Genomic DNA, 19,281 nt, shown 5'->3' with positions numbered 1-19,281 from the left:
ACATGACTATTTAAGCTGTTCTGTATCTTTGAGAAGATTTATTATTTTTTACAAATGGTATATAATTTTGTTGGACTCTAGGTATACATGTTGCATCTGATCAGATTTGGGTGGGGCAAATTCATTCATTCAGAAATTATAGAAAAGTTTGAAGAGAGATATAATAGATAATATAATAGGTATAATAGATATTCTGAGCAGACATAGAATCCGTCTTCCAAGAGTTTATAATTGGGTAAGGGAGATAAGCAGTATACTATCAATAATATTACAGTGAAAACTAGAAAAATCATAATTATAAAATATATGTAAAACCTATATTTTAATAAAAATTATTAAGAAAGTCTATAAGTTATTTGGATTAAGAATTACTGTGGAGGACCCAGACAAAATAGAAGAGAGAGAAATATGGAAGGGAGAGAAAAACATAAAGTGATCAGGAACTGTAGGAATTTCAGTTTTCTTGTCCAAAAGTTTTCAGGGTACTAGGTACTTTATGTGTAGCACACACTTAAAGAATTAGGCATATGGAAGGCTCTTATGTAACTTGCAAATTATTGGAAGGCTAAAGTGAAAACAGCCTGAAAAATTATAGTTTAAATGGGTGTGTGAACTTAATTTATAAAATGGTTTCCAAACTTAAAATTTCTTTTTGTAAGTATGTCTCCAGTTTCTCTTTATCAAGGAAGTCATAAAATTTTAAATTCTAAATTAAAGAAGTAAATGACCATCTAGGAATCTTTGAGCATATACATTCATTGGAGTAACAAATAAGTTTCCTAACTGGAAGAATGAAAGAACATTTATTAAATTTTGGACATAGGGATATTGGGGTATGTGTGTTTCAGATGATAAAGAATAACATTTACTCTCCCTTTCCACACCTCTCATTACCTAGACATTAGTCATTGACAGAGCGTGTTTATTTTAGGGATTACTATTGATACCTACAAGGAAGATTTTCTCATACTCAAACATTTATATGAACACATGAATGCCTAAGAGTAAGATTCTTTCTCTCTTTCTCTCTCTTTTTAATTTCCAGGCATAGATATTCTTCATCAACTAGGCCTTGGAGGCAAAGATGTAAGACACTCTTCATCGGTGACCGCTGTACCACCATCATCTACACCATTACCTCAGGGGGTCCATGTAACAGAATCGGGTGTCATTTTAACAAACGATTCCTATATTGAATCCCCTCTTGTGAAAATTTTACCAGTCAACTTAGAACAGCCATTTACAATATTAATTGGGTTACAGTCATATAGAGTAAACAATGCATTTCTCTTCAGCATTAGAAGTAAAAATAGACTGCAATTAGGAGTACAGTTATTACCTAAAAAATTAGTGGTATACCTTGGAGGAAAGCAGTCTGTCTTTTTCAACTACAGCGTTCACGATGAGCGATGGCACTCATTTGCCATTGCTGTTAGCAATCAAGATGTCTCAATGTTTGTTGAATGTGGAAAGAAATATTTTAGCAGAGAGACTCTTTCAGAAGTTCAGACCTTTGATTCTAACAGTGTGTTTACCTTGGGAAGTATGAACAATAATTCTGTCCATTTTGAAGGAGTTGTATGCCAGTTGGATATTATTCCTTCTGCAGAAGCATCTGCAAACTATTGCAGATATGTGAAACAGCAGTGTCGCCCTGAGACAAGCCTTCCTCATTCAACTATTGTATCAACTAAGATACCGGAAAACTCTCTCCTGCCCAAAAGATTGGGTGAAAAAGTACAGTCACAGGACACACTTACTGAAAACAAAAGTGTTCTAGATTTCACAAATAATGATTCTGTGGCAGTGAATAAACAACAAGAACACCAGATATCAAGATCTCAGTTAACTTCTCTTCATTCAGGGAATGTCTCTGCTACGGATCTTGTGAACCATGTGATTCAGACCAAAGAACTGATCACTGAGCAACTTACTCAGGCAAATTTAAGCCTGCCAATGTCCCATCATAGCCTCAATGAGCCAAGGAAAAAAAATAAGGATAAATTTATTTCTCTTCTAAATGTGTCGGACAATATCACACAACATAATGATAAAGTAACTGATCTGTCACCACTTAAGAAGATATCATCTAGTCTTCCACGTATAAAACAAGATGAAATTAAGAATCTCAAGAAGGCTATCACAGCAAATCTGCACACTAACGAACTTATAGAACTGCAGCAGATTTTAAACACAACCTTATACAGAGTAACAGATGAGCCATCTGTGGATAATCACCTTGCTGTAAGGAAGGAAGGTGAATTTGATCCTGATGCTGCTTATCGCATCGAAAATAGCTATGAAACGGAGCTTTATGATTATTACTATTATGAGGATCTTAATACAGTGCTCGAAATGGAGAATCTCAGAGGGCCAAAAGGGGACACTGGACCTCCTGTAAGTTATTGTTTTTAAAATATGTCTTAATGCAACTAATTTATCATCCATTTCAAAAAGAATTCTCTGGACTGAACAATATAGAATAGATCTGTCTTAGGTATGTAGCCTGGCTTACTGAGTGCATTCATGGTTGCTGTAATATATCCAACCAGAATGCTGCTCTGGTTCAAATGTTGTACTTTTAAAAAACTATTGGCTGGCTCAGAAGATTACTTAATTCTGGTTAAGTGGTGAGTAAGCTATATTTTTCTTGTTCAGTTGAAATTCAATCAGGAATTGAGTTGCTAAATACAGATCAGCATTCTAGTTTATTAAAAACCTGTAGACATAATGCATAGTCATGTTAAGAGAGAATATTAAAGTTATAGTAGACTAAATAAAAATACTTTGAATACATTATTAAATGTATTTTCAGCAAAGTAATATCACATGAATTAAAAGAATATTACCTTTTAGATAGAGATAATTTTATAGTGAGTCACTGGGGAAAAGCAAACCCTTATAGAAATTAAAATATTTCACTTAGGATTATAAAGAGTAACATATTTCATTATATCTTCCATGATATGACCAATTTACATTTATAAGTTAATAGAAGTTCCATCTACCTCATGCAAAAATAGCCACTCAGCAGTCCAGCAGTTCATTCAGTAGGAAAAAAGCCAAGTCACTTCCTTAGTAATTTATTAACAAAGTTATGAGATAATAGATTGATTATTTTAGCTCTGAAATTCTTTTGTCACATAGGTGCAATTACTGATGGATGATTTTCAAATCATTTAAGACTCCTTTAAAGCTATTTAAAATCACATTAGAAACATGTTTTTACCTTTCATATTTTGAATACCTTTAAATAATCAACTTATATATCTTTAGAAATCATTTTTTTTTAATTGCAAACAGAATAAAATATATCTTAAGATATTTCTTGATTTGATGGAGGTAAAATTTGAGGCATTTGTTTAGTTCCACAAACCATAGAACAAGAGATGATGCCACTTGCTTAGCTTGTGTTTCTTTCATAGTTTTTACTCAGAGTAACTTGATAGGTATTGAGCAATGCTTAGAGTGAATATTTAAAGGATTTAATAAAATCAGAAGAATATATTATAGAGAAGTAACTTTTCAGCTGTGACAGTTATCAAAATACTAGTAGTAAAATTGAGCCACTCAGCAGGTCATAGTAAACAGTTAAGGAAGCTGTTTAGTTTCTTCAAAAAATGTCAGAGATGAATATTAATCTCTGCTCTAAATCCAGAAACAGTTATTTCGGAATTGGTTGGTAGGTGAGGCAATAATACTCCATACTTCCTTAGTCTCTCCTATGGACAAAGCAGAAACATAAATTGTGTAAAACAGAGTCACTGCTCAGAAGGAGCTTACGTTGTGGTAATAGTGATACAGAAGTACATTTATAACCTTGTCTCATGGTCAAGTAAGATACATGACCCTGCGAGATGCAAACTGAACATGTGGAGTACACATTTTCAAAGGTAAGAAAAAAATTTTTGAGGAGAACTCTTTGAAAGAGCACTTAAGGCTGAGCTGTTCAGGATACGTCCTAGTGGGCAAAGTTAGAACCTAGACCTCAAAGAATGGATATGATTTTGATAGGTGAAAGAAACTGTTGTATCTTTTATGTAGGAAAAACAGCAAAATAGCTATAATTTATTGAGATTTTTTACCTGTGGCAGGAACTCTGCCATATCCCTTATGTTCATTATCTCAGAAAAACTTGGTAAGTTTGGTATTATTACCCTCATTTTTCAGGTGAAGAAACTGAAGCCCAGAGTAATTTGCTTGCTCATAACTGCATGCCAATAAATGACAGAACCAGGATTTTGACCCTAGAGGTAGATTTTCTGCCTCTAAAGGTCAAACTCTTTCACAATATGAGGCTGAATAATGGTAGATAAATGTAAGGCCAAGGTAGACCTATACAGGTTGCAGAGGTCTCAATTTTCAAACTGATAGTTCTGACTTTATCTTGTTCTCAGTGGGGAATTTTGTAGGTTTCTAAGCAGAGGTATGAATAGGGAAGTCAGTCTGTGGCAGTGCCCAGAACAGACAGGAAATTCCTGTTATCATCTGGATGTTACAAAACTAGGACATCATCTAGGATGACAGCAGTGAAAATGCAAAGGAAAAGTAGCATTCAAGAGAGATCTTGAAGGAAGGTTTGGTAGAACTAGGAAATTAATTGGACTTAGGGACCAAATGAAAAGAAAGAGGATCAAGGTGGTTCTAAGGTTTTAAGCCTGTGGGTTGAGAGACAGGTGATACCAATATAAAAACCAATAATTAAGACAGGAAGTTGATTTTAGGAGAAGAAATGAAGTTAAAACATTTAGGTGCTGTAGGCAATGGCAACCCATTCCAGTGTTCTTGCCTGGAGAATCCCAGGGACGTGGAAGCCCGGTGGGCTGCTGTCTGTGGGGTCGCACAGAGTCGGATACGACTGAAGCGACTTAGCAGCAGCAGCAGCAGGCAATGGCAACCCACTCCAGTGTTCTTGCCTGGAGAATCCCAGGGATGGGGGAGCCTGGTGGGCTGCCATCTATGGGGTCGCACAGAGTTGGACACAACTAAAGCGACTTAGCAGTAAGCAAATCAGTAAGCTGTTGAAAGAGTTGAAGAAGGTGAAGTGAAAAGAGAAGTCAAAGTAGCGGGTATAGATTATGGGAGTTTTCCCATCAGTATTATAGAGTCAAGAAATTTGCAAGGAAAGGACTTGATATAGAGTCAAGAGCCAAATTGTAAGGAATGTTTGCTTTGTGGTTATAGAAGGGGGGAAAAAAAAGCAGAAATGTGATGGGATAGACAGATGGGACACAATATAGTTAGTCGCTCAGTCGTGTCTGACTCTTTGTAACCCCATGGTAGCCTGCCAGGCTCCTCTGTCCATGGAATTCTCCAGGCAAGAATACTGGCATGGGGAGCCATTCTTTTGTTCAGGGGATCTTCCTGACCCAGAGTTGGGATCAAACCCGGGTTTCCTGCATTGCAAGCAGATTCTTTACTGTCTGAACCACCAGGGAAGCCCATAATATAGTATCATAAAAGCCAAAGATGAGAGTTTTGAGAAGAAATTGATCAGCTGTGCTGAAAGCTAAAGACAGAAAAATTAGAGGAAATCCTTTGGATCTGCTGGTGGGAAAGTTGTTATTGAACTTTGATAATGATTTCAGCATAATGTAGAAGTCTAAAGGTAAATTTTAGAAAGTGTATGAGAGAGTAAATGGTGATGAAATGATGAACTTTATAGAGATTTTGCACTGCTTCTTGAAGTGGATTAAGCCTGAGGTCAGCCTGATCTTTCCTACTTGTTGGTTCCTGTTTTTCATCTATATACCCTTGATGTTCTTTTGATATCTTTGAAGTTCATTTCACTAAAGCTATTAGGTTCTGTGTCAGTTTTTCCTGGTACTCTTTTGATCTGAAGTTTTTTTTTTTACTTACTAAAGAAACATCTCTCCTTATATTCTCAGGTATTTTTCTTATCCATTCTTCTCTATTCTTCAGGCACACCAGTGTATACGTGTTAAAAGTCCTTTGTGATGATAGTATTTATTATCTTCTGTACAATCATGTCCATATGTTTGCTTTTTTTCAATTTTATTTTATGTAAATTCAGTTAAACTACATCCATATTCCTTAACTGGTTTTTCAATTGTGGTCAGCTATTATTGCTTCTGATGTGGATTTAGTCTATAATTCTTTCTTTTTTTGCTCTTTCAATCTTTAAGCTCTTTTGGCTCACATTTCATTACCTTGGTTGTTATTTTTGTCTTTTATGACTCTTCTTTGAGCTCTTTTTGTAGAAAAACAGCATCTTGAAATTCTTTGGATTTATAATGAGTTATATGAACTTCTTTCTCTGCATGGAGTAATCCTTTTCTGGTAAAAATTTTTCATCTACTTTTAATTTATGTTTCTGTCCTAACACTTTGCCCCTTTCCTCAAAATGTATAGGTCCCTTGCTGGTTTCTTTCTGGTTATCGCTCATTTTAAAAATAGATACAACTGTATTTGGGCCACTATGTGTTTTAGCATGGTATAGGGAGAGGCAACAGAGAAGGCAATGGCAACCCACTCCAGTACTCTTGCCTGGAAAATCCCATGGATGGAGGAGCCTGGTAGGCTGCAGTCCTTGGGGTCGCGAAGAGTCGGACACGACAGAGCAACTTCACTTTCACTTTTCACTTTCATGCATTGGAAAGGAAATGGCAACCCACTCCAGTGTTCTTGCCTGGAGAATCCCAGGGACGGGGCAGCCTGGTGGCTGCCGTCTATGGGGTCGCACAGAGTCGGACACGACTGAGGCAACTTAGCTGCAGCAGCAGGGAGAGGCAAAAGGGAGTAAGGTGGAGTAGTACACAGCATCAAATTTAAGTCGCTGCCTTCAATGCCATCTTTCGATATGTATTTTGTCCTCTACCCAGAAATGTTTCTCCTCTCATTTTCATGTGCATGAAACCCTCTGTATCAGTCTGAGAAGTGATACAATGATTTATGCTCTTGTCTTTTATGTCCTCCCTCCATCAGAAATCTCCTTAGGTTAGGAGATTTGTTGTAGATCATAAAAATGATGGGTTCTTCCTTTTCAGCTCTACCTTCCTTACTCTCGGTTGTTTGAACTGGATATTTGCAGGGTCATGAATTATATTCCCTGTGGCTTTTATTTTTCCCTTGAACTTAGCTATTGTCATTAAAGGATCGTTGAGATGAACTTTCTGGACTGATATACTGTTAGATTCTGTAGCCTGTCCCAGGTTTGAGGTCTGAGGAGGGTTTTTTGTTTTTAGTCATCTTTCAGCATCTTTCCTTATTCCAAAATGTCTCACTATTTGAAAGATAATTTTCATATTTTGTGGTTTTTGGTTGTGGTCATTTCCTTGTTTCATCAGAGAAGTTTTTTTCTTTTGGTATTTTTTGTTGTTGTCAGTGGGTTTTTGAGGGAAGGAGGGTAGTTTTAAAAATGTTCTCATTCTGTCTTTTATAGAAATTCTCTAGTGATCCATTTTAGAATGTAAATTAAATCATGCCATTTATCTGCTTAAAATTCTTCAGTGACAGAACTCACTGGAAAAGACTCTGATGCTGGGAAAGCTTGGGGGCGGGACGAGAAGGGGACGACGGAGAATGAGATGGCTGGATGGCACCACCGACTCTGTGGACATGAGTTTGAGTGTACTCCGGGAGTTGGTGATGGACAGGGAGGCCTGGTGTGCTGTGATTCATGGGGTCGCGGAGAGTCAGACACGACTGAGCGACTGAACTGAACTGAACTGAACTGACAGGAGAGTATAGCAATTAGAATAAACTAAAAAGTCTTTATCATGACCCTTGCAGCCATATGTCATCTGGCCCCTGTTTTCCTCTGCAGCATCATTTTGTTCCACATTTGCTTGCTTCCACTGTTGGCTTTCTTCTAGCTCCTTAATGAGATTGTATTTTTTGTTTGTTTTATTTCACTCATGCTGTCATTCATTTTATTCCTATTTTCAAATTTTACTTTCTCCTCTTTCCTCATTCCTCTTCTTTTTTAGGTCTAACTTAGAGCTTCCTCGGAGACTCATTCTCTCATAGCACAATATAAATTGTGTGCACTGTGTTGATCTTTCCTGGTTGCTTGTTCTTTTCTTCATATCACTAAATAAAATGCATATTATGTGTTTATTTGTTAGTGGGTGTCTTTTTATCTCATTGTCAGCTCCAGGAGGCTTTGATGCTTACTAATGTTTATTGACTAAGTGAATGAATCAATGAGTGAGTGAACTATAAAAAGATTTAGATGTAAGACTTCCAAGACCGACCAGACATTACTACCTCTTACAAGTACTGGATACATTTGCTTCAGTGTATTACCTTAGTAATAATAATATTGTAACTAACGTTGAGTACTGCTTGTGCTCCATGCATACCTTTAAAAAATTGCTCTATAGTTTATGGTTAATTACTCTATATCAGACATAGTTGCAAGTATTTTATATACAATTACTTTAATTTCCACTATAACATCATTAGTATTATAAAGATGAGAAAACTAAGTCTTAGCAAGAGTAGCTGACTTGTCTAAGGTCATTCAGCAAGTAAATGATTGAAGCATGATTTCACTCTAGATTGGATGATTGCCATAGCATTGCCCTTTAACTGAATTATCAGTTCAGTTCAGTTCAGTCGCTCAGTCGTGTCCGACTCTCTGCGACCCCATGAATCACAGCACGCCAGGCCTCCCTGTCCATCACCAACTCCCGGAGTTCACTCAAACTCATGTCCACAGAGTCGGTGATGCCATCCAGCCATCTCATTCTCCGTCGTCCCCTTCTCCTCCCGCCCCCAACCTTTCCCAGCATCACAGTCTTTTCCAGTGAGTCAACTCGTCGCATGAGGTGGCCAAAGTATTGCAGTTTCAGCTTTAGCATCAGTCCCTCCAATGAACACCCAGGATTGATCTCCTTTAGAATGGACTGGTTGGATCTCCTTGCAGTATAAGGGACTCTCAAGAGTCTTCTCCAACACCACAGTTCAAAAGCATCGATTCTTCGGCGATCAGCTTTCTTCACAGTCCAACTCTCACATCCATACATGACCACGGGAAAAACCATTGCCTTGACTAGATGGACCTTAGTTGGCAAAGTAATGTCTCTGCTTTTTAATATACTATCAAGGTTGGTCATAACTTTCCTTCCAAGGAGCAAGCGTCTTTTAATTTCATGGCTGCAATCAGCATCTGCAGTGATTTTGGAGCCCCAAAAAACAAAGTCTGACACTGTTTCCACTGTTTTTCCATCTATTTCCCATGAAGTGATGGGACCAGATGCCATGATCTTTGTTTTCTGAATGTTGAGCTTCAAGCCAACCTTTTCACTCTCCTCTTTCACTTTCATCAAGAGGCTTTTGAGTTCCTCTTCACTTTCTGCCATAAGGGTGGCGTCATCTGCATATCTGAGGTTATTGATATTTCTCCCAGCAATCTTGATTCCAGCTTGTGCTTCTTCCAGCCCAGCGTTCCTCATGATGTACTCTGCATATAAGTTAAATAAGCAAGGTGACAATATACAACCTTGACGTACACCTTTTCCTATTTGGAACCAGTCTGTTGTTCCATGTCCGGTTCTAACTATTGCTTCCTGACCTGCATACAGGTTTCTCCAGAGGCAGGTCAGGTGGTTTGGGATTCCCATCTCTTTCAGAATGTTCCACAGTTTATTGTGATCCACACAGTCAAAGGCTTTGGCATAGTCAATGAAGCAGAAATAGATGTTTTTCTGAAACTCTCTTGCTTTCTCCATGATCCAGCGGATGTTGGCAATTTGATCTCTGGTGCTTCTGCCTTTTCTAAAACCTGCTTGAACATCTGGGAGTTCACGGTTTACATACTGCTGAAGCCTGGCTTGGAGAATTTTGAGCATGACTTTACTAGCGTAAACTGAATTATACTTTCTCTTAATAACTAATAATCTATAAGTTAAAGTGCCTTTTCTAGTACTTCATTTGTAGAAAATAATTCATAAAAAAATCATATCATATAAAATTGCTTTCCTTCTCTGGTTCCTAGGAAATGCATCTTAATAACTTATTCTCAAAGATATGGTAGTGAAACATTGTGAAGACAAGTTAAAATTTATTTTTACTTATTGCTAATTAATTCAAATATTTTAATCACAGCATAAATATACTTTTGCTCCACCACCACGACCTAATATGAACTGTAATAATTGCTTTTTCAGTGTTATTGTAGTAATGTTTCTTTTGTCACAAAGCAGCGTGATAGGGCAGTAAACCAAACTAGATATTTTAATTTTGCATTTAATTTTTTGTTTTTAGAGTTTATTTTAGAGGACTTAAAATCATCTGTTAAGTTCTAAGGATAAAAGTAGAACCAGAACTAATTTGAAAAGAGTTTTAATTTTTTTTTAAATAAGCGAAAGTCAAGTTTTGATGGAAGCCAGTGATATAGTAGTAATTCTCAAAATATTTAAATAGTTCAGGATGGAGAAGAGAAATATTACTTTTATGTGGTTTAAAGAGAAATATTACTTTTTTTAATTTTAAGGAATACATGAAAATTTTTTGTTAAGGGATATAAAAAGGCAAAATAACAAGGAAAATGGACAGTTTGAAATATACAAAGAACATTAGAAAACTGAAAAATGACTGTAGCATCAATAAAGGAGAATGTTTCAAAGAGAAAAATGTTACATGACAGTGAAGATCAGTAGGGCTAATATCTTAACCTTGACATGTTTAATATCAAAGTTCATAGTATTTTTACTGCAGTAATGAGTAAATGTTTGTAAAACATTGTATATAAATGTAAAACATAGCTATGTGTATGCTCTGAGACATCAATAATGCCATGGCAGCAGAGTGCTCAGTAACAATGAAATGAGTAGGCAGATGAATGAATGAATATGTATTAATCATATCCCAAATGAATATTTATTCCTCCACCAGTTGATTGTTAAAATAAGTTTAAAAAAAGATAAGGCATAATATGTGAAAACAAAGTAGTAGTTTCCTATTTCTTATTTGATATATTTCAAAAGTGACATTTAAATAACTCAGAATACCTTAAAATTGATGTTTTTACTTTTTTAATGTTTTTACTTAAAATTGATTTTGTTTGTACAAAACCATTTAACTCTATTGACCTCCTGGTATGCTACATTTTATGTAGGGCAGATATATTACTGAATATACTAGCTCAGCTGGTAAAGAATCTGTCTGTAATACAGGAGACCTAGGTTTAATCCCTGGGTTGGGAAGATCCCTGGAGAGGGGAATGGCTGCCCACTCCAGTATGCTGACCTGGAGAATTCCATGGACTGTGTATCATCCATGGGATCAGAAACAGTTGGAGACAACTGAGCAACTTTCACATACTAGAAGGATCTCATTGTAACAGTTTAACACATTACACAGACCTTTGGTATAAGTCTTCTAAAAAAACATAAAATGGTCAGTGCTTTACTTTTTCAAGGCAAGTCTTCTTTTGAAGTGTGTTTGAAAAAAGCCCCCAAAAACCTGTAGTTGTTGGTCTCCAAACCCTAAATTGAATTCCTCCTTCAGTAATAAAAGTAAATTTAGGTAAAAAACTACCCACAAAACTACTAGTTCCCTGTAAAAACCAGATACAGTGGCCGTAACCATAAGTCACAGACTTCCTGCTGCCATATCTGACCAGATTAAAGAGGACATTGGAGTTTCAACTCTCACTCCTGCTGATTAAGGTGAGGGGTTTCATGTTATTTTAAAATCATCATCAGCTAGTAACTGGGGTCCGAAAAAGAGCCCTGGAGTGAAATCTTTACAAGACTTGTGAGAAAGGATATGTCTGTTATCATGTCTAAATCTCAGCATTTGTTTTCCAAGGGTCCTCCTGGCCCAGCAGGCATCCCAGGTCCATCAGGAAAGAGAGGTCCACGGGTAAGTGGATGGGCTCCATTTCTCACTTGCTGTTAGAGTTGGTAGCTTTCCAGTATGCTTTTCCTACTGTTGTACAGTCTGTACTTCCTCTGGAAATCCGCCTGGATTGTCAAACTTAGCCTGGCCTTTGCCAATTCAAGAGAAGCTTGGGAACATGTGCCACTTATTTATTTGAGTGTAAACACCCAGCCAAAGCATACTCTGTGAACATGCCCAAAAAGATAATCAAATTTGTAGATTAGTGATTGTTTTGGTGCTACTTGTAACATTATTCTTAGTTATAAAGTGATCTCATCTGTAGTTGATAGTCCAAGGTGGGGATCATTTACTTTGGGAAATGAAGACGAGTGGGCAGCCTTAAAATAGTGCATTCCTGGATTACAGAGTGGAAAATATTGGAGTTATAAACTAAAACAATAATTGTCCTGAGGAAAAAGCTTCCTCAAGGGTAGCAGTAGTTTTTCACATTAAACAGGTCCAACAAAAGATTTATTGCTGTGTTAGAATTCATTTCTTTCAAACCTCAAAAAAAAAAAAAAGAACTTTTACTAGCAGAAATTCTTCGAAGAGCTAGAAAAGGAATTATGATTGTGTGTTATAGAGACAAATGTAAATACCATATATAATCCACTCTCTTTCCTAATTGTTGCTTATCATATAAACAAGTTAATGTAAAACTCACTCTAAAATGCTAATTTAAATGGTCCATATTCACTTCAAGCTCTTGTTGATGTGAGGCTCAAGATGAATGCTTATTCTGGTCTAGCTGTTTAACATTTCTTTTCTTTCTCTGTACTTGATGACCTACCACATTCCTCTCAAGAGTGTTTTCTAAACTTGTCCACTCTCCTGCAGCCAGCAAACCATTTCCGTCCTCCTCCTCCTCTGTCAGGAGACCCTGGATTTTTCTTTCTGAGGGACAGAGTTCCCTTTTGCATTAATTGCATTCCCTCTCCACTGCTAAGGCTGTTCTTTTACAACTTAACCTTTTCTCTCCCTAGATTTTATCTTATTTGGCAACAAACAGCAAGTTATCTTTTTTTTTTAAAGTCCCAGACTTTCACTAATGCTAATTTTTCCTAAAGTTACTGTCCTTGCTCACTCTTGCATTAATGAGCTCTGTGGAATAATACTTTATACGCATTGGTCCCATGTTGACATCAACACCTCATTTGTTAATCCTCATAAATTTTTCCCACCTACTTTATTGAAAAATTTATTTTTGAAGACTATACAAATGAGAGGTCATGAAATCTAATTTTTTCCCTTAGTTTTCATCTTGCTAGATATACTTTCCATGTTTGCATTGCTGTCACTCCTCCCCCTTCTGAAACACAATGCTCTGTTAATTCAGAAGTGAAAAAAACATAAATATTAAGTATTTCTGTGTTGAGATAGAGGTATAACTGAAGGAAGAGCCTTCCCTCATAGGTCAGTTGGTAAAGAATCTGCAGTCTCCAGGAGACTGGGTTCAATCCCTGGGTCAGGAAGATCCCCTGGGGGAGGAAATGGAAACCCACTCCAGTATTCTTGCCTGGGAAATCCTATGGACAGAGGAGCCTAGTATGCTATAATCCATGGGGTCACAAGAGTCAAACATAACTTAGCAACTAAACCACTACATAGCCAGAGGGTACATAGGTGGGTACCAAGCCCAAATGAGTATAGAAGCCCTGGAGACCTGAAAGGCTTTTTGGAGATGAATTCTGTTCTTCTACTAGCTGGTTGTATGAACCTAAGTTTACCCATTTGTAAAAGGGAATAAATAATCACCCCGCAGGATTGTTATATGGATTAGTAATAATAATAATAATAAATAAAGTAGTAACAGTTACTTACATATAGTAGGTATTTAGTAAATAGAAGCAGTTATTGAATTCAAATGAACAGATACCACTTTTTTCTTAAATTTCCCACGCTGCATGGCTTGTGGGATCTCAGTTCCCCCACCGGGGATTAAAACAGGACCACAAGTACTGAAAGCACCAGATTCTAACTGGATCACCAGGGAATTCCCTAATTGATAGATATTCATTGGGAGTCTGATACACGCTAAGTACTACACTGGAAATATTAAAAACAACTGCTTTTCAAAGAATTTATAATCCTAGAACTAAACAACACATGTCATGAAGAAGTTAAAATAGCAGTAAAATATTAATAGAATTGTCCCAAGGCAACACAATGGCAACCCACTCTAGTACTCTTGCCTGGAAAATCCCATGGGCGGAGGAGCCTGGTGGGCTGCAGTCCATGACATCACTAAGAGTCGGACATGACTGAGCGACTTCACTTTCACTTTTCACTTTCACACATTGGAGAAGGAAATGGCAACCCACTCCAGTGTTCTTGCCTGGAGAATCCCAGGGACGGGGGAGCCTGGTGGGCTTCCGTCTATGGAGTCGCACAGAGTCAGACATGACTGAGGCAACTTAGCAGCAGCAACATATAATTAATTGCAAATTAATTTTATATGCAGCAGTTTCTGTGGGATTGAGTAGGAAAGAGAAATCACCTCATGCTGGTAGAGCCAGAATTTAAAGGTGGTATCTCAGTTGACTCTTGAAAAAGATTTGAGCAGGTGTAGGAGGGGCAAGGTTAAATGAGGTAAGTCTTAAGGCACACATCAAAGCATAAACGAAACCCAAGTGCAGAAAGGGTTAATGGATGTTGAGAGGATAGTAAAACAATTGCTCTCTGTTATTTTGGGGCTTCTTACTCTGCACAACTTTTAGAAGTAGCACTGAGCAATGTGGCTGGAGATAGAGGTGGTAAATGAGGGACATAAACACCTCAAAGCAGTGTTTTGAAGCAAAAAACAGAAACCACAGTTCTGCTCTGTAATTGGTGTCTTTTCTAAGACTGAAATATCAAAGACCTCAAAAGAGATAATGAACTTTGTAAAATAACAAAATCATGTAATATTTATTTGAATGCTGTAATAAACACTTACTTGTATCTAGACCTAAGAATGATCTGAATATTTTTTTCTATATAGGGCATACCAGGGCCACATGGAAATCCTGGGTTACCTGGATTACCAGGTACAAAGGTGAGTACTTTGAATATCACGTGATTTTCGGCACATTACTAAAGAAGGTCTTTAACTTTTTAAAGTCAGCCTTGGAATATTGGGGATCTCTGTCATCTCCAGAGCATGAGTCTTCAGCAAGATTGTCATAGGATGGCAGATGGCCAGGTTCCTTGAGAGCCCACCATGCTTGGATTTATAAATAGATAGTGGTAAAGGCAAGCATGGCCCTGCTTTGATATTCCAGTCTTTGTTGTCAAAATATGATGGTAATATATGGAAACTTCTGCAATGTACAGATTATGATTTGAGTAATTTACCTTAAATCAAGATTATTTTAATGTATAAATAAATACTGAGGAAATAAAACATCATTTATTTCCCTGTTTCATACTTCTCTAATATTTTCACTTGAAAAAGATTTATGAGGATAATGCTTATAGGATATACTCCTGTTTTTATGAAAACAACTAACCTGAAAACCTGTAAAAATATGAGCATACAGAGTTGTATGCTAGAATGTGACAGATAGTAGCATGAGTGTAGTAAAAACAGAAGGATATATACCAGGCTGGTTACCTTGATAGCAGGTGTGGAATTGGAAATACAATTAAATATATATATATATACACACACATGTACATGTGTATGTTAGCATTAGGGTTTTGGTTGCCAGTAACATCATAAATATTTCAGGGTCATTAATAACAACTCTGCTTATTAATTACCTCACTCAAAAGTAACCAAATAGCTGTTACCATACAGATATAGGTTAAGATAGGATAGAGCTTAAGGACACAGGTTTTGGAGTCTAACTGATTTGGATTCAAGTTTTAGCCCTCTTGATTTGTGTACACTGTGCTTAGTTGTGTCTGACTCTTTGTGACCTCATGGACTGTAGCCTGTCAGGCTCCACTGTCTATGGAGATTCTCCAGGCAAGAATGCTGGAGTGGGTTGCCATTTCTTTTTCCAGGGGATCTTCCCAACCCAGGGATTGATCCAGGTCTCCCACATTGCAAGCGGTTTCTCCACTGTCTGAGCCACCAGGAAAGCCCCTTGATTTGTATGACTAGAAACGAATTACTTGCTTTGCCCCTTTAAGCTTCATTTTCTGCTCCAAAACAGGGAAAACCATAGTATGTCCTCATAGGGCTGGAGTGAAGGCCAAATAACTTGTGAGCAAAGCCCTTTACAGTGCTAACACGTCATAAGTAATACCTTATTAATAATATGTAATGATGACTCCCTCAGTTTCTCATTACTCTCAACAATTTTTTGAGTTTAATAAAATGTCTCAGAAAAAGAGGCTTTTAACTACTGAATATGTACCAGAAAAAAAGACAAATGCCTTCTAAAGAAATTAGAATTTTGTTTTTAAATATGTGATTCTCTAGCCCTCCAAGCTTTGTCTGGGGACTTCAGGGATATTTAGACTAGTGGAAGGCTGCTAACTGCTAAGTCACTTCAGTCGTGTCCGACTCTGTGTGACCCCATAGATAGAAGCCCACCAGGCTCCCCCGTCCCTGGGATTCTCCAAGCAAGAACACTGGAGTGGGTTGCCATTTCCTTCTCCAATGTGTGAAAGTGAAAAGCGAAAGTGAAGTCGCTCAGTCGTGTCCGACCCTTAGCGACCCCACGGACTGCAGCCTACCAGGCTGCTCCATCCATGGGATTTTCCAGGCAAGAGCACTGGAGTGGCTTGCCATTGCCTTCTCCGAGTGGAAGGCTAGTGTAGCTGTAAAGACCCAGCTCATGTTTCTCCACAGAGCTCAAGTTCTTGGGGACTTGCCATCCTAATAACAGCCTCATCTCCACAACTTGACGGAAGACAGAATAGACGTGGGGTTTCCGCATGGCTTGGGCCATCCTTCTCTTTCCTTGCCTCAGCCAATAATAAGCATATACTTGAAGAAACAAAAAAAGATGGAGAATAGGGTGAGAAGAGATGAAGACGGAAATAGTGGAAAGCCTTTGATTTCATTGACTTTGTAAAATGTGTGTACTTAGGAGAAAATATTTGAGAAAATGATGTCTGTGTCAAAAAATTTATCTTTGTCCAAAGATTAAAAACAGGGTATTTTTCAGTGTTGACTAATATGAATGTGTGCCTTCAGTAAAATGTTATAGGAGAGATGAAGTCTTAATCTCAAGATGTCTCTTTAATATCATACTTAGTAGTATAAATATAATTTTGACTATAACTATTTACCAATAACATATTTTATGAACCCCTATATTAGGGATTTTGTAAGCTCTAATTAAAATTTGCAAACAACTAACTGAACCTCTTGGGAACTTAATCATATAAACCTGAATATCAGTCTTAGTTTATATTTAAATTTAATAATTTGATAACCATCTTCAAAATAGCCAAAACTGACCATGATTTGTTTTAACTGCACGTATTTGTGGGGACATTAGTTTGGACTTCCCTGGTGGCTCAGACGGTAAAGCATCTGCCTACAATGCGGGAGACCCGGGTTCAATCCCTGGGTCGGGAAGATCTCCTGGAGAAGGAAATGGCAACCCACTCCAGTATTCTTGCCTGGAAAATCCCATGGATGGTGGAACCTGGTAGGCTACAGTCCATGGGGTCGCAAAGAGTTGGACACAACTGAGCGACTTCTTTTCACTTTCACTTTAGATTGTGACAGGTATTAAAAATCACCACTGTGTTTTAAATGCATCAAGTAAGGCTAGTAGTGTGTGGTTTATGAAACCAATTTTTCTAGATATTTAACATTTTAAAGTAATACGTACTTTAAAGTAATCAGGATTAATAGAGCATTCAAGTTTTATACTTTGTAATCCTCTTATAGTATTTATTCAAGACAATGCAATAAATATGCAGATTTCATACTCTCAAGGATAAATTTTGACATGTAATCACAGGATTTATTTTCCTTTGGGAACAAAGATCCCTTTTAGGTTAATGGATTTTACAGTATTAAGACATTTTCAGAATTTTTCTCTTTTCAGTTATTATTTAGCAAGAATAACATAGAATTATTGTCCTCTAAGAAAATTGTATAAAAAATCTTGTCACTTGTATAAGAAATAGCATATTTCAAAAGGGATTACCTGAACCTATGAAAAGACCAAATTAAAGCAATTGCAAGTTTAGAAAGATTTAACTGCATTGGAAAATGCAGTGCATTATGAAATGTTTATACAATAATGTTTGGATTAATATATTTTATAAAAATTGTTAGAACTGATATCAACCAGGGTTCTTGGCCTTAAGCAGTCAATAGAAATTTCAGATTCCTTATGTGGGGTGAGGAAATGGGTGTGTTCAGGGGTTGGATCAGAGAAGTGGGTTAGATGTTTTCTCACCCCTTTGGTGGTGTGTATAGTGAAAAAATGAAAGTGAAAGTCCCTCTGTCATGGGCTATATACAGTCCTCATGGACTATCCAGTCCATGGAATTCTCCAGGCCAGAATACTGGAGTGGGTGTAGCTATTCCCTTCTCCAGAGGATCTTCCCAACCCAGGGATTGAACCCAGGTCTACTGCATTGCAGGCGGATTCTTTACCAGCTGAGCCACCAGGGAAGCCCAAGAATACTGGAGTGGGTAGCCTATCCCTTTTCCAGGGGATCTTCCTGACCCACAAATTGAACTGAGGATATTCACAAATCTCCTGCATTGGTTGCATATAGAGGTATATGCAACACATTGCTTTTGCTCTGACCCCCTGTTTTGGCTCCCAGCTCTTCAGAAGTGGCAGTTGGGTGTTGGTTTTTGTTTTTTGGTCTTTTCATTTGTCCAGAGATGCAACTTTTACTGAAAATATCACATTTATTATTTGTTGCATAAAACAAAAAGTCTTGTGTCTCTTAAGAATGAATATACCTTAAGATAGTATAGAAATATGTTCTATTTATAAGGCTATTTTAAAGTTAATAAGAATAAAGCTTATTTTGCAAACATACTCTAGATTGATGCAAAATCTAACATTTTATTTTCTGTTATACTTTTACAAATAATTTAGTATTTACCATAAAGGCAAAGAATGTAAACTTATCTTTGGTGGTTCTCAACTCTGTTCAAGCAAAACAAGTTTTCACATGTTTATCTTCCTTAATAGATTCTGAGTTATTTGAATGCAGGGGCCAGATCTTATTCCTCTTTGTCTGTGTATCTAGCCCAGTGCCTAGCATGTGTTGGGCATTCTGTAAATGTTAAACAGAAGCAATAAACAGACAACATTAGTAATAAGGCACTGGCCTCATAAGGGAATAAGAACTAGCACTTTAATATCAGTTGACAGTATTTTATGTATGACATCTCATTCAATTCCACTTCAATTAAGGGTACTATTCAGAGCAGGCTTTATTACCTTCTGCTTGCCATAGATGAAAACATATTCAGAGAAGTAAGTACTTAACCAAGGTAACACAGTTTAACTGGCATCA

General features: G+C 37.1%; 1 protein-coding gene across 1 annotated transcript in view; it reads left to right on the top strand.

The window, feature by feature from the left end:
- The window catches only part of COL24A1 (collagen type XXIV alpha 1 chain), a 440,433-nt gene that overhangs the window by 42,023 nt on the left and 379,129 nt on the right, over positions 1-19,281 (top strand). The window contains exons 3-5 of the mRNA XM_055403313.2: positions 1,046-2,397; positions 11,779-11,832; positions 14,831-14,884. Coding sequence (XP_055259288.2) covers positions 1,046-2,397; positions 11,779-11,832; positions 14,831-14,884 — 1,460 coding nt within the window. The remainder of the gene's footprint in view (positions 1-1,045; positions 2,398-11,778; positions 11,833-14,830; positions 14,885-19,281) is intronic.

This window comes from Moschus berezovskii, chromosome 4, assembly GCF_049115385.1.
Source record: "Moschus berezovskii isolate FMDL1 chromosome 4, NW_MosBer_1.0, whole genome shotgun sequence".
Taxonomy (NCBI): domain Eukaryota; kingdom Metazoa; phylum Chordata; class Mammalia; order Artiodactyla; family Moschidae; genus Moschus; species Moschus berezovskii.
Note: the sequence above shows the minus strand (reverse complement) of the source record. Positions and strands in the feature narration are given on the sequence as shown.